Genomic DNA, 13,104 nt, shown 5'->3' with positions numbered 1-13,104 from the left:
ATGCAGCCAGATGGGTGACCTTGGGCTCAACACAGCACTGATAGAACTGTTCTGACAAAGCAGTAATATCAGGGCTCTCTCAGCCTCACCTACCTCACAGGGTGTTGGTTGTGGGGAGAGGAAAGGGAAGGCAATTGTAAGCCTCTTTGAGACTCCTATGGGTAGAGAAAAGTGTCATATAAGAACCAGCTCTTCTTCAATTGAAAGGTTTTAGAAATCATGATAAAGGGCCAGCACCATGCCCTCAGGGAATAAAATGCAGTGTATACTAATGGGTAAAACAACTCCTAATAGGATAAGCCTGGAAAAATGGACCAGACTAGGACTTGCTGGGCTGTAACATACGAAGTAGACAGTATAGATGTGGAAGTGGAAGGAAAAGTGAACTCGTTGTCACAGAAGCAATGCTATGTGTTATCTGTGCATATGTAGTACTGAAAGCTGTGGAATTCATGTATGGAAAGAAAATAACCAGGGATGAGAAAACTGAACCCTAGGGAATCCCTGTGGAGAGTCGAGAGGTCAAACAAGTACAGAAAAAGTGATCTTCTGGGAAGAGAACTAGGATTGCTAATGCGTGATAGGAAAGGAGGACAGGATAGGACAGGCAAGGAGGATAGGATGACCAAGTACCTCAGTGGCATCAAGCAGGGCAAAAATAGACTGGCAGCATGTTCAGAGGAAGGCAGACAAAAGAAACCAAATTATAGGGGATCAGTTCAAGGTTATCAGGAGTAAACATAAGATCTCAGTTTTAAAGGAATAGGCAGAAATGAATTGTGACCATGGCTGATGAGGCAGTGTTAGTCAATAAAGTAAGAAAACATCACTTTGCTTTGGAAGGAAATATCATTTCAGTAGTATCCTTTTCTTGAAGTTATTTTCTGCATTCTAAACAGATTGATTATAATTCAAATTTGTTTCATTTTTTCCAATAACTACCATAGGGTTACTTTATTTCACATCAAATGTTCTGTGTATGAACAGCAGTGATACTCCTTTCAAGCAAAATGCTGATGTTGGCTATGCCATGATATCCTGGTTTCTATATCTAACTGGCACCTTTCAGCTCAGCTGTTTATGAAGAGAAGCCAACAAGTGCCTGAAAAATATATACAAAGCCCAATCTTATTATTATCCCCTTTGCAGTTGCTTCTGTTGTTGAGCTGCTTTGATAATCTAGTCCCTCTTCTGTTCGATTAATATTTTTCTTGAAGAGATCTAATCAAACTCATCATTTTTAACATTTTAGCCCGAAAACACAACAGAGGAAGAGATAAAAGTTCTGAGTGACTCCACTCTCTACAAAGGCCCCATTGATCCATCTGAATGGGTTGGGTTAAGAAAGTCTCCAGATTCTCTGCTTGTATATTTGAGGGTAATTACTACTTTCTTCCATTCTCTCTTCATGTTGTTTGTAATTGTATATTTACACTTCTGCTATGTTATTCTAAGCCTGTCTCTAATATGCAATAATATGATAATATATGCCCAAATTATGTGGGAGGGATTAATCTCTCCCAACTGTATCCCCCACCCTCCCCAGAGTACTTGGTGATGCATCAGTATAAGTCTGGGGAAGTCTCTGTAATCTGTAAGAATTCTATCCCCCTAACACAGGTAAGAAGAGCCTCTTGTGGCGCAGAGTGGTAAGGCAGCGATATGCTGTCTGAAGCTGTCTGCCCATGAGGTTGGGAGTTCAATCCCAGCAGCTGGCTCAAGGTCGACTCAGCCTTCCATCCTTCTGAGGTTGGTAAAATGAGTACCCAGCTTGCTGCTGGGGGGTAAACGGTAATGACTGGGGAAGGCACTGGCAAACCACCCCGTATTGAGTCTGCCATGAAAACGCTGGAGGGCGTCACCCCAAGGGTCAGACATGACCCAGTGCTTGCACAGGGGATACCTTTACCTTTACCTTTAACGCAGGTATTCCATTCAAGACACCTGCAGTTGTTTTTTGACCAACATTCCTATTATGAACTTACCTGACCACTGCCGTCATCTTCCAAGAACCTGTTTCAGGCACCCCCAACTTGTGAAACTAGGCAGGGGGCAACCCAGGATACTGCTTTTTTAGTGGCCCAGTGAGACTTTTCTTTCCCATTCTATTGCCATCTTCCACCAGTGGGTGAAGGCTTCTTTTTTCATTTGGCATTCCCTTAGTGATCCCTCCACTCTGCCCTAATGTTTGATTATTGTTTCTTTGTTTTGTATTGGTTATAATGGCTTTTAAGGTCAGATTTTATTATGTGTGTTATAATTTGTTAGCCATCTTGGTGACCATATGAGAGCAGAAAGGTGGGAGGAAAGTTTTTGTTAAATTAAAATACATAAAATAGAATATGATAAGTATTGCTGAACAGAAACAGAATTGATAATGTCCCACAGTATAAGCTGCCTTATTTCCAATGGTACAGTGCAAACAGAGCAAGGTAATAGAAGAGAAATTGTAATAGAAGATGCTTTTAAATGCAGATAGTAGGCAATGTGCAAGCTTTCGCTTTAATATTTAAATGTCAATCTAGAGCTTTCGTTCAACAATGAGAAAATATCAAAATAAATGGACTTTAATCCTTGTTTGAAGACTATTTCCTACTGCTTAATTTACAATGTTTCATGAGATGTAAATTGATTTGTATTGTAATATACAGTACACTAGGATATTTAGCAGTATATTGTAAATTATAGCATGCTTGACTTTGATACAATTCAGTAATTATTTATAGCTCATTTGAATTAATTTTTCTTATAGAATAATCTGCTGATGCTGGCAATTCTGGCCTTTGAAGTTACTGTCTACCGACATCAGGAATATTATAGATGTCGAAACAATCTCACTGCACCTGAAACCAAAACAATTTTTCATGATATAACTAGATTACATTTGGATGATGGAATACTTAACTGTCTCAAGTACTTCGTAAACTACTTCTTCTACAAGTTTGGTTTGGAGGTAACTTCAATGATTAAAGGAGTAATTCTTGCAATGACATCTTGGATTTATGAACAGCTATATTTATTTACTTGCAAACTGCAGTGTTACCACAAGATCAGGGTAGCACAATCATTCCTGCCCTGCTAATTTTGTTTTTCCTTTGAAAAATTGTTTCTAAGTTTTTTCTTCTAACACTTTGAATCCAATTTTTCTAATTTAGCTGATTTTCTTTGTTTATGAAAGTCGCCATTTCTCTTTAGGTTTAAATTCAGGAATGCAGATATGGGCATGCAGAGTTGTCCCTACTATCGTTTATTTTATTTACTTATTTATATCCCATCTTTTCTCCCCAACAGGGACACAAATTAGCTTAGATTGTTAATCATTGATATTCTTTACAGTCACACTCTAAGACTGTGCTTGCTAAGACAAGTTGCTGGAGGACTTTTCCAGCATTTTTCTAAGCATTGTCTAATCATCTGTAAACTGCTCCATGGGAGCGGTAGAAATAAAGCACTAAAGGCAATGTGGACAGAGAAAGGGGCAGGGCGAGTCCAGGATAAAAAATCGCAGGGCTCAATCAGGAGTCACAAAGCAGCTCCTGATTGGCCCCTCCGAGTGTAAGTCCGAGAGGTGAGGGGGCCAGGGGAAGAGCTTTCGCCACCCGGCGGTGAAGCTGGGACATCGGGGGGCAGGGTGGGCAAAAGGCTTTCACCGCCCAGAAGCCACGACCTGGGGGAGGGGGTTGAGAGACGTTCCCAGGCACCCGGGAGTGCGGCCGCTGGCCTGGGCGCCTGGGAATGCCTTTAACCTGGGGGGGAGAAAGGCCTTCCCAGGTGCCCGGGAGAGAGATCGCAGGCTCTGCAAGCCAGTGATTGCACTCCCAGGCACCTGGGAACGCCTTTAACCTGGGGGGGAAGGCCTTTCCAGGGACCCGGGTGCGCAATCGCCGGCTTGCCGAGCCAGCGATTGCGCTCCTGGGCGCCTGGGAACGCCTTTAACCTGGGGGGGACGGGGAGAAAGGCCTTCCCAGGGGCCCAGGCAGTGCTGCCAGGGTGGCTGGGAACAGCTAGCGCCCGCTGTATTCTTTTTACAGCGGGCTTAATTACTAGTTCCATATAAAACTGATGGGACTGAAGTGACCAACAGGGGGCTCAAGGGCTGATCAGACCTTGTTGGATATTTTGCTGGTAAGGCTTGGGCGTGCTCCACCAAGGCAGATATAGCTCCTCCATTTCAGAATGTGCTAGCAACAATTTTTCCTCTCAAATATTCACATGCTCCAAAGGGAGATGCTCCCCTTCTCTCAGTTTGATTTTCACTGCTGTGGTGAGAGTTCCAGCTTCCAAGTTCATTTAATCTCTTTTATTGAGCTTGTTTCCTCAGTGAATTTATTTGCCTCATTTTCTGCCTTCCTTTCAAAAAATATACTTAGTGCGGCACGGAAATGATGACATCTGTGAACACTCTCTGTGTTTTTTATGACTGAGCAAGGGGTCCAATATATAATGCAAGTTAAAGGCCCAGCCTGACCATGCCACTCATTTGAAAACTAGTATGTGGGAGAAAGTACTATCTTGCTCTGAACACCCAGCAGTATAGACATCTACCTTGGTGGTGCACTCCCAAGCTTTACCAGCAAAATATCCAACAAGGACTGATCAGCCCTTGGGCCACCTGGTGGTCACCTCAGTCCCATCAGTTTTATATGGAATAATTAGACACCATCATACTGTGCTTCAAAACCAACCAATAAATACAGCACCAAGATAAAGATCATTCATATCTGAAGTCAATTCCAAAGAAATTTACACTACAATTCTGATGATTCTGCCAAAGAAGTAAGGTGATAAGGAGGACCTGGCTCTATCGTGAACCTCTTCTATGCGTTCTGCTTCACTGGTTCCATCTATATCTGAAAATGAAGTAAAGCCTAACCAGGGTCGAGTCTGCACAGGGCTTTTTAACTTCTCCCAACCCGAATAAATCCCTCCCCTCTGCACTGAATTCAATTTCCATTTTGTTTTTGGGCGCTTTAAATTTTCCCTCTGCAACATGCGTGATTGATCTGCAATTACCCTACTTTTCCCACGTGATATCCAGGGGCAGATATAAGCTGCGATATTTGAAAAACTGCCACCAGTATAAGTGTAGATTTCTGCTTTGTGCAAAAAAGTTTGTAGTGAATACAAAGAAAGAAAGAAAAAACCTAACCCAAGGCTACTATAAATGTTACTAAAATTATTGCAAAATACATGTAAATATCATGAATATCCAAATTGTGAAATTCAACTATTGAATAATATAGCATATATATCAGCCTTTGGCTCTTCAATATGGGAATGCTAGTAATACCAACTGTTGAAGAGCCAAAGGCCGATTATTCAATAGAGGTTGAATTTCACAATTTGAATATTCATGATATTTATGTGCAAAGGACAACCATTGAGGAAAATTTCCATTTGAAAACAGGACATACAGTATTTGCTGGCGTATAAGACTACTTTCCCCCCCTGAAAAACATGCCTCCAAGCGGGGGGGTCGCCCTATACTCTGTGTGCACTTCAGTTGGGATAGACATAGCTGCCCATAGTGGCCTCCCGATGCTCGCCCGGTTCCCATAGTGGCACCCCGATGCCCACCACCTCACTCTACATACCATCCAGTATCGCGCGGTATCCAGCGCGGCCGCAGCGGGTCATCAGCGGGGCTGTGGCGAGCATCAGCAGCGAGACAGGGGTGCCAGCCTTTTCGGCGTAACCGGCCCATTCTGCTCAGTGAGAAGCAGCGGCGTGTTGGCCCGCCCTTGTCTACGCAGAGCTCACACATGAGCACTAGTGCCGGTTACAGAGAGATGCTGGGGTGGGGCGGAGGCGCTGCAGTTGCACTGTGCCCATACAATGGTTACAAACTCTAATACGCCGGCAAATACGGTATCTAGAAATCATTCTGGTTGTATCCTATACGAGAATAAACAAACAAGAACAAAGAACCCTTCACTTCATTTATTTTGTAATAATTTTAGTAACATTTATAGTAGCCTTGGGATAAGTTTTTTCTTTCTTCCCAGGAAATCTGACAGCAACCTAATAACCTTTTCTGTTTGCACAAGCAAAGAGAACTTTTATCTTACACCTAAGTAGCCATTATTGTTAGAAGACTAAACAAAGTATGACACTGAGTGAGAGAAATCTTAAGGAATGGTAAACTGGAGGGTCCCTGTGTGGATCATGAAAGCTGTACAATGGAACCACTCATAGGAAGTCCCTGGCCATGCAGAAAACATGCCTTTTTAAAGTAACCGAAATTGTGTGGAAAAGTCCTTTGAAAATGGCCTGATGAGTACTGAAACTGCTCCAAATGGGATAGAATGAGTAGAGCAGTTGCATGTTGGGAAAATTGGAAATTTGTCACCTGAAGGCCCTAAGAACTTGTTTGCCAAGGATATTTGAGCGGCTAGGATTGAATTTCCAAATTTATTCCTCCTAAGATTTTCTGTGAGCCTCTTGTGGCGAAGAGTGGTAAGGCAGCAGACATACAGTTTGAAAGCTCTGCCCACAAGGCTGGGATTTCAATCCCAGCAGCTGGCTGAAGTTTGACTCAGCCTTCCATCCTCCCGAGGTCGGTAAAATGAGTACCCAGCTTGCTGGGGGGTGAACGGTAATGACTGGGGAAAGCACTGGCAAACCACTCTGTATTGATTCTGCCATGAAAACGCTAGAGGGCGTCACCCCAAGGGTCAGACATGACTCGGTGCTTGCACAGGGGGATACCTTTACCTTTTTAAGATTTTCTGTGGACCTCCAGTTTGTTACATGTTTGTATGCAAAATGTTTCATGTCATTTTATCAATTTTCCAAGAATAGAGAAATCATCGCTCCAGATAAATATAATTTCTGTATGTTTTTCTTGTTGTCACAGACCTGTTTCCTCTTATCAATAAATGTAATTGGCCAACGAATGGATTTTTATGCCATGATTCATGCCCTTTCATTAATTCTTGTGCTATATCGACGCAGAAGAAAAGCTATTGCAGAGATCTGGCCCAAATACTGTTGTTTTCTGGCATGCATTATGACATTCCAGTATTTCATTTGCATTGGCATTCCACCTGCTTCTTGTAAAGGTAAGAGTACTACCTGTTTTCTACAGATGGTGATTATAATTTGCTTTTCTATTAAACACCAGTAAATTCGCAAATATGCAGAAGGAGGATTAAATAAATATTACAAAACACTGTGTTTTTTCTTGCTTGTACCTTGAAAGATTATCCATGGAGGAATCCTAATTCCAACTTCAACAGTAATATCGTCAAGTGGTTATATTTCCCAGATTTTATTCGTCGACCAAACCCAGTCTTTCTTGCCTGTAAGTATTTCAGTGAATACCTATTTAGTCTTACACCTGTATCATTCTTTGTTATCAGGAGCTTACCATTTTAAAAATTATTGGTCTAAAGAGTATTGTTCTAAACCTTATCCTATTCCAGAATTTGCCTGCAGGAAAGATGTGTAAGAGCCAGGACTCACACAGAATTCTTAAATTGTACTCAGCTTGCTGTTTTTTCTGAGCCAGTTATCAGGAGCTTAGTTTTTACATAGGGTGCACCCTCTTGCTCCTTTTTGATGAACCAAAATGAACCCATCACAGGAGTTTCACTCCATGATGTATGTTTGGAGGAGATGATTGGTTGAATGCAATGACTGCTGTCACATCTCAGAAAAAAAATTATCTTTGCTTTTGTGGGAGAGGAACTTGGATGAGACCGTGTACCAGTTCTAGTACAATGGTGGAAAATATCATGTGGAAATAGTGGGCTAAGAAGGGTCCTTTCCTTTCCTTCACTGTGCTCAGTCCCCCTCCATAATGCAATTCCTTGTATTAAATGTTAACAAATTTGAGGCATTGCTTCATTTGTTTTCCTACCTTGAAAAAACTATTCCAAATAGTTAAAAATGGCAATCATTAGAAAATGTAAAATTTAAATTGCTGGGAGAGGTAATTATGGAAAACTTATATAGAAAATAATAAAACCTGAAATCTAAAAGAATACCTTTCCCATCTTTAAACCCCGCCCCCCAGCGCAGCGCGGCATGGAATAAATAAAAGAGTAAGGGCTCTGTGGGAGGAGTTAGGGCGGGACCCGTCCGGGATAAAAACTCGGAGAGGGTCAATCAGGAGCCGTGAAGCGCCCACCCCCACCCCTGCTCCTTCGCCGCAGCGAAGGAGCACCCGGGCCTGGCAGAAGATTCGCATGCCCACCCCCGCCGTTCTCCCGGCTTCTGCCGGGCCCGGGCGCTCCTTCGCCTGGCAGAAGCCGCTCCCGCCCACCCCCACCCCCGTTCCTTCGCCACAGTGAAGGAGCTCCCAGGCCCGGCAGAAGCCTCACCCGCCCACCCCCGCCATTCTCCTGGCTTCTGCCGGGCCCAAGCGCTCCTTCGCGCCGCAAGCTCTTCTCTGCCCCACGGAGCACCAGCCACCCAGCTCCTGCAACGCCACCCCAGGTAGGCACCAGGCCCACAGGACGCCCCCGCCCTTGCCAGGCAGGGCCGCACAGCCCCGCCGCCCTCTTCGCGCGCCCTGCTAAGCGCCCGCTGCATTTTGCCTGCAGCGGGCTTATTTACTAGTAGGGTAATAACATTCTAAAGTGCTTGTGCAAATCTTCACAGAGACCTATTCTTCCTTATTTAATTATCGATTCATTTGAAATAGTTAATGGCTTATAACTGTTTAATACTTGCACTAGTACTATCTGTCTGTAATGTGCTGGGGTTCTATTCGCTTCAGATTTACATATTAATCATTTTGTGGCTTAATGTATACTATTCTGTATAGGAAGTAAAGTAGATTTTATATTTATCACAAAAAATGAAATAAATGGATACTGTAGATTATCTCCACTAAAATGTAGTGTTTTATACTGTTAACCTAATGGCTAACATTTCATTTAACATCTTTGTGCTGCCAGATGACTTTATGTTGCTGCTATGTGCATCCTTACAAAGGCAGACATTTGAGGATGAGAACAAGGCTGCTGTACGTATCATGGCTGGAGACAATGTAGAGATCTGTATGAATCTCGAGGCAGCATCTTTTAGCCAACACAATCCTGTCCCTGACTTTATCCATTGCCGGTAAGAGCTTGGTCTTGTATATTTGCAGAGGCCACACATTTTAATATATTTATTAGGGGCCAAGCCCGTAGCATTCAGGAATCCAATGGGCGCTAGTTTAGGGAGGTGGAGTGAAAGAACTCTGTGGACAGACTCCCCCTCCCCCCAGGACCTGGAAAGGCTGCAGGCAGCTGTTATGGAACTCACCGGCAAGTCTACCTCTCATACGGCAGGGACCTCCAGCCTCCAAGCCTCAGAGGGAAGTGGAAGGAAGAAGGGGCAGTTAAGGGTGGGGGACAGAAGGCGATTGGCTGGCTGCTGGACAGACAGGCAAGCTGGTTGTAGGAGAAGACACTCAGGGGCGGGACACCCACCGTGAGTTGGTATTAAGCACTGAATGGCACTTAAGACATGAGACATGTGCCTCCTCCAAGGCCTTACCAGCTGAAAAGGCCCTTCCCCTGGTGACTGCTAACTGAGCCATCTTGGGGCTAGACACTTGCAAGAGGCCCCTAGACAATAAACTAGTGCATGAGGAGGGTTGTAATGGGAGAGGCAGTCCCATAGGTTTGAGAGCTCCTGATTGTTAGGTGCTTTAAATGATAACACCAACATCTTGATCTAGAGGTTAATTGATAGCCAGTGCAGCCACAGAATTGGAGAAATGCAAACTATCAATGATGTTCCAGTTCTCAACCTGGCAGCTGCATTTTGGGTCACATGCTGTTTTCCAAAGCGTTTTTAAGGGTAGCCCTGTGGCGAGCAAATTGCAGTAGTGCAGTCTGGATTGACTGTTGCATGAATCAATGTGGTAGGTTCTGTTTTATTCTGTTACTGTTTGACTGAAAATTAGAAACACAGAGCAATTAATTAATTCCCGGCCACAGGGAAGCACGCCTGACCTCGACCAGAGTCAGGGCCTTTTCAGTCCTGGCTCTAACCTGGTGGAATGATCTCCCAGGTGAGCTGAAGGCCCTGCGAGAGCGTTTGGCATTCCACAGGGCCTGCAAAACGGAGCTCTTCCACCAGGTCTATGGTTGAGGCCGGGGGCAGCAAGAAAGATCAGCATCCGTTCCCCCCGCTGTGGTCAGTGTTATCTTGACCTTCTTTCTTCCCCTGGAGGTAGGGATAGGGTGTGGGGGATGGTTGAGGAGGTGTGTTCACCATGTTGTTGCTACTGTTGTTGTGTTTTATTGTCTGTTTTAATGGGTTTTATTGGGGAATTTATTGGACACATTTGTAACCCGCCACAAGCTGTTTCCAGGGGTGGGGGCAATAAATTTAATAATAATAATAATAATAATAATAATAATAATAATAATAATAATAATAATAATAATATAATTATAGATTTTATACAGTCTTGCCATGATCAATTAATATGTGCTACCTATGGAATAATGAACCAGATTGTACATTGTCAGCACCATATAATGATGTCATCCAAGCATGTAGCCATTATCACTGTGAAATATATGCTGTATGATTTACCAGATATTTCTTTAACATATTGTCAAGAGCAGTCATATCTATGAACAGAATTAAAACATCTTATTCTGCCCTTTTTTAATTACAGTTCTTACCTAGATATGTGTAAAGTGATAACATTCAGTTATCTCTTCTGGTTTGTCCTCACCATCATCTTTATAACGGGAACCACTCGGATCAGTATATTTTGTATGGGCTATTTGGTGGCCTGTTTCTATTTCCTGTTGTTTGGGGGAGATCTGTTGCTCAAACCTATCAGAAGCATTCTTCATTACTGGGACTGGCTGATAGCATATAATGTGTTCGTGATTACAATGAAAAATATTTTTTCTGTAAGTATCTGGGGATTTTTTATTCCAAGGTGTTTTATATACATTGTTAAAACCAAATTTATATGGCACACACTTTTATAACACTAATATAAAATATCGTCTAGAACAGTGATTTTGTACATAGGTATTATAACATATATCCAGTAATCTCCTAGTTACATAGAGAATTCTTAGACTGATAACTGAAGAACATTTACATCTATTTGATGGCTGACTGAATCTGGAGAAAAATTGTGAAGTATATGGGATCTCTAACACCATACATTGACTTTGTAGTCAGTTGGCTCTTCCTGTAAGCTCTAAATCACTGGTCCGCAACCTTTTTCAGGCTGCGGACCGGTGTGTGTGGGGGTGATCCGGGCACCGCGCATGCGCAACAGCACTGCGCTTCCCTCCCCCCGTCCCGCAAAAAGAAGCTTGCCAGGCCCAAGCTAATCGGACGCTTTGGCGGCCGATTTGCTTGTGGCCTGAGAGGTTTCCCACTGCGAGGGGGGCAGGGAGAGGGAGCCACGGCCCGGTGGTTGGGGACCACTGCTCTAAATAGTTCTTATTGGAAGAAGAGAAATCCTTTTTTAAATAAATAACTTCTTCAAGAGACTTTGAGATTAGAGATCAAAAGCTCTTTGTTGGCTTTGACTGACTAATGAGAACAATGTTCCTAATGCAGCTGGTCATTTGAAAATTTCCCTTCAACCTTTTCTATATTGAGCTGCTTCTGTGCCATGTTCTCTACCATTCTTATAAAACTTCAGAACATATTCTTTGGTAGTTCAAGGGCTGCAGCAAGAAAGGTGTATAGGGAGAGTCTGTTCCACAGAGTTTTGTAGCACAATACTTCTGTTCCATTTATTTATATTTATATTTATATTTATATTTATATTTATATTTATATTTATATTTATATTTATATTTATATTTATATTTATATTTATATTTATATTTATATTTATATTTATATTTATATTTATATTTATATTTATATTTATATTTATATTTATATTTATATTTATATTTATATTTATATTTATATTTATATTTATATTTATATTTATATTTATATTTATATTTATATTTATATTTATATTTATATTTATATTTATATACAGCCCTCCCCCGAAGGCTCAGGGCAGTTTACAGGGAACAGGAAATAGATACAGATAACATGAGGTAACACATATGACAACAGCAATAACAGTACAACAACAATAACCCAACATTATAACAGCAATAATAATATGATAGAACTGCAAAGGAGCCTCAGCTCAACTCTTACTGAGACCCAGTGCGTTAGGCAGATTAGTGGCGGTCATAATAGGAGGGGGGGACTGAGGGCCAATTGGAAGCGATGGTCCGGGTCAACCTCAACCAAATTCCTGGTGGAGGAGCTCCCTTTTGCAGGCCCTACGGAACTGTTTGGGTTCCGTCAGATTCTTGCAGATGCTCTAATTTGTCCTCCATCTTTGTTCCTCCCTCTTTTATTCTTTGCCATTTCTTTTGGTATAGAGGTGTCAAGTCTGCTCATCAATCAATTATGGTCTTCCTAATGGGACATAATTCAATAATAAAATAACTTGCACAACAGCTATTAAAACATAACACAGAGAGTAGCTTCACAGTGTCACTGTGAAAATAAAATGAATGAATAAATTAGTTGGATCCAGTCCATTTATTAATATTATCTAATAGTGGACTAAAGCTAATAATCATGCAATTTAATTGTAATATGTTTTTTTCCTGAAAGCTTTAAATATATTTATTCCATTTTTTCTAGATAGGAGCATGTGGTTATGTTCAGTCATTACTGAATAACAGTTGTTGGGTAATCCAGGCATTTAGCTTGTCTTGTACAGTTAAAGGTTATGATATCCGTAAGTACTATTTAATTCCTTTATTACATGTATCTATTTATTTAGGAAATTTGCACACCATCTCTCCAGGGATCTATGACATCCACATTTCATTATTTATTTGTTTGTTTGTGTGTTTATTCATTTATTAGGTAGGCCACTCCTCTCTAATAGCTGTCTTGGGGCAGCTAACAGCATTTAACAATAGCACGCTACCAGGAGCTTGAGTGTGACCTTGGAATGCTCCCTTTCTATGGAGGCCCAAGTCACTAAAGTAGTCCACCTGGCATTTTTCCATCTTTGCCAAGCAAGGCTACTAGTGCCCTATCTGTCCCAGGATCACCTTGCCACAGTGATCTCCAGATTAGACTTCTGTAACTCGCTCTACA

The 13,104-nt window shown here is 42.0% G+C and overlaps 1 protein-coding gene across 7 annotated transcripts in view; it reads left to right on the top strand.

Annotated features, from left to right (window-relative positions):
* PIEZO2 (piezo type mechanosensitive ion channel component 2) overlaps positions 1-13,104 on the top strand; it is a 273,980-nt gene that overhangs the window by 203,069 nt on the left and 57,807 nt on the right. For all 7 annotated transcript variants that reach the window (XM_077352782.1, XM_077352780.1, XM_077352783.1 and 4 more), the window contains 7 exons: positions 1,253-1,378; positions 2,753-2,953; positions 6,857-7,061; positions 7,202-7,303; positions 8,904-9,069; positions 10,625-10,868; positions 12,640-12,736. In XM_077352782.1, coding sequence (XP_077208897.1) covers positions 1,253-1,378; positions 2,753-2,953; positions 6,857-7,061; positions 7,202-7,303; positions 8,904-9,069; positions 10,625-10,868; positions 12,640-12,736 — 1,141 coding nt within the window. The remainder of the gene's footprint in view (positions 1-1,252; positions 1,379-2,752; positions 2,954-6,856; positions 7,062-7,201; positions 7,304-8,903; positions 9,070-10,624; positions 10,869-12,639; positions 12,737-13,104) is intronic.

Source organism: Paroedura picta, chromosome 9, assembly GCF_049243985.1.
Source record: "Paroedura picta isolate Pp20150507F chromosome 9, Ppicta_v3.0, whole genome shotgun sequence".
NCBI classification, from domain to species: Eukaryota; Metazoa; Chordata; class Lepidosauria; order Squamata; family Gekkonidae; genus Paroedura; species Paroedura picta.
The sequence above is the reverse complement of the archived record's forward strand: the minus strand, read 5'-3'. Positions and strand labels throughout refer to the sequence as shown.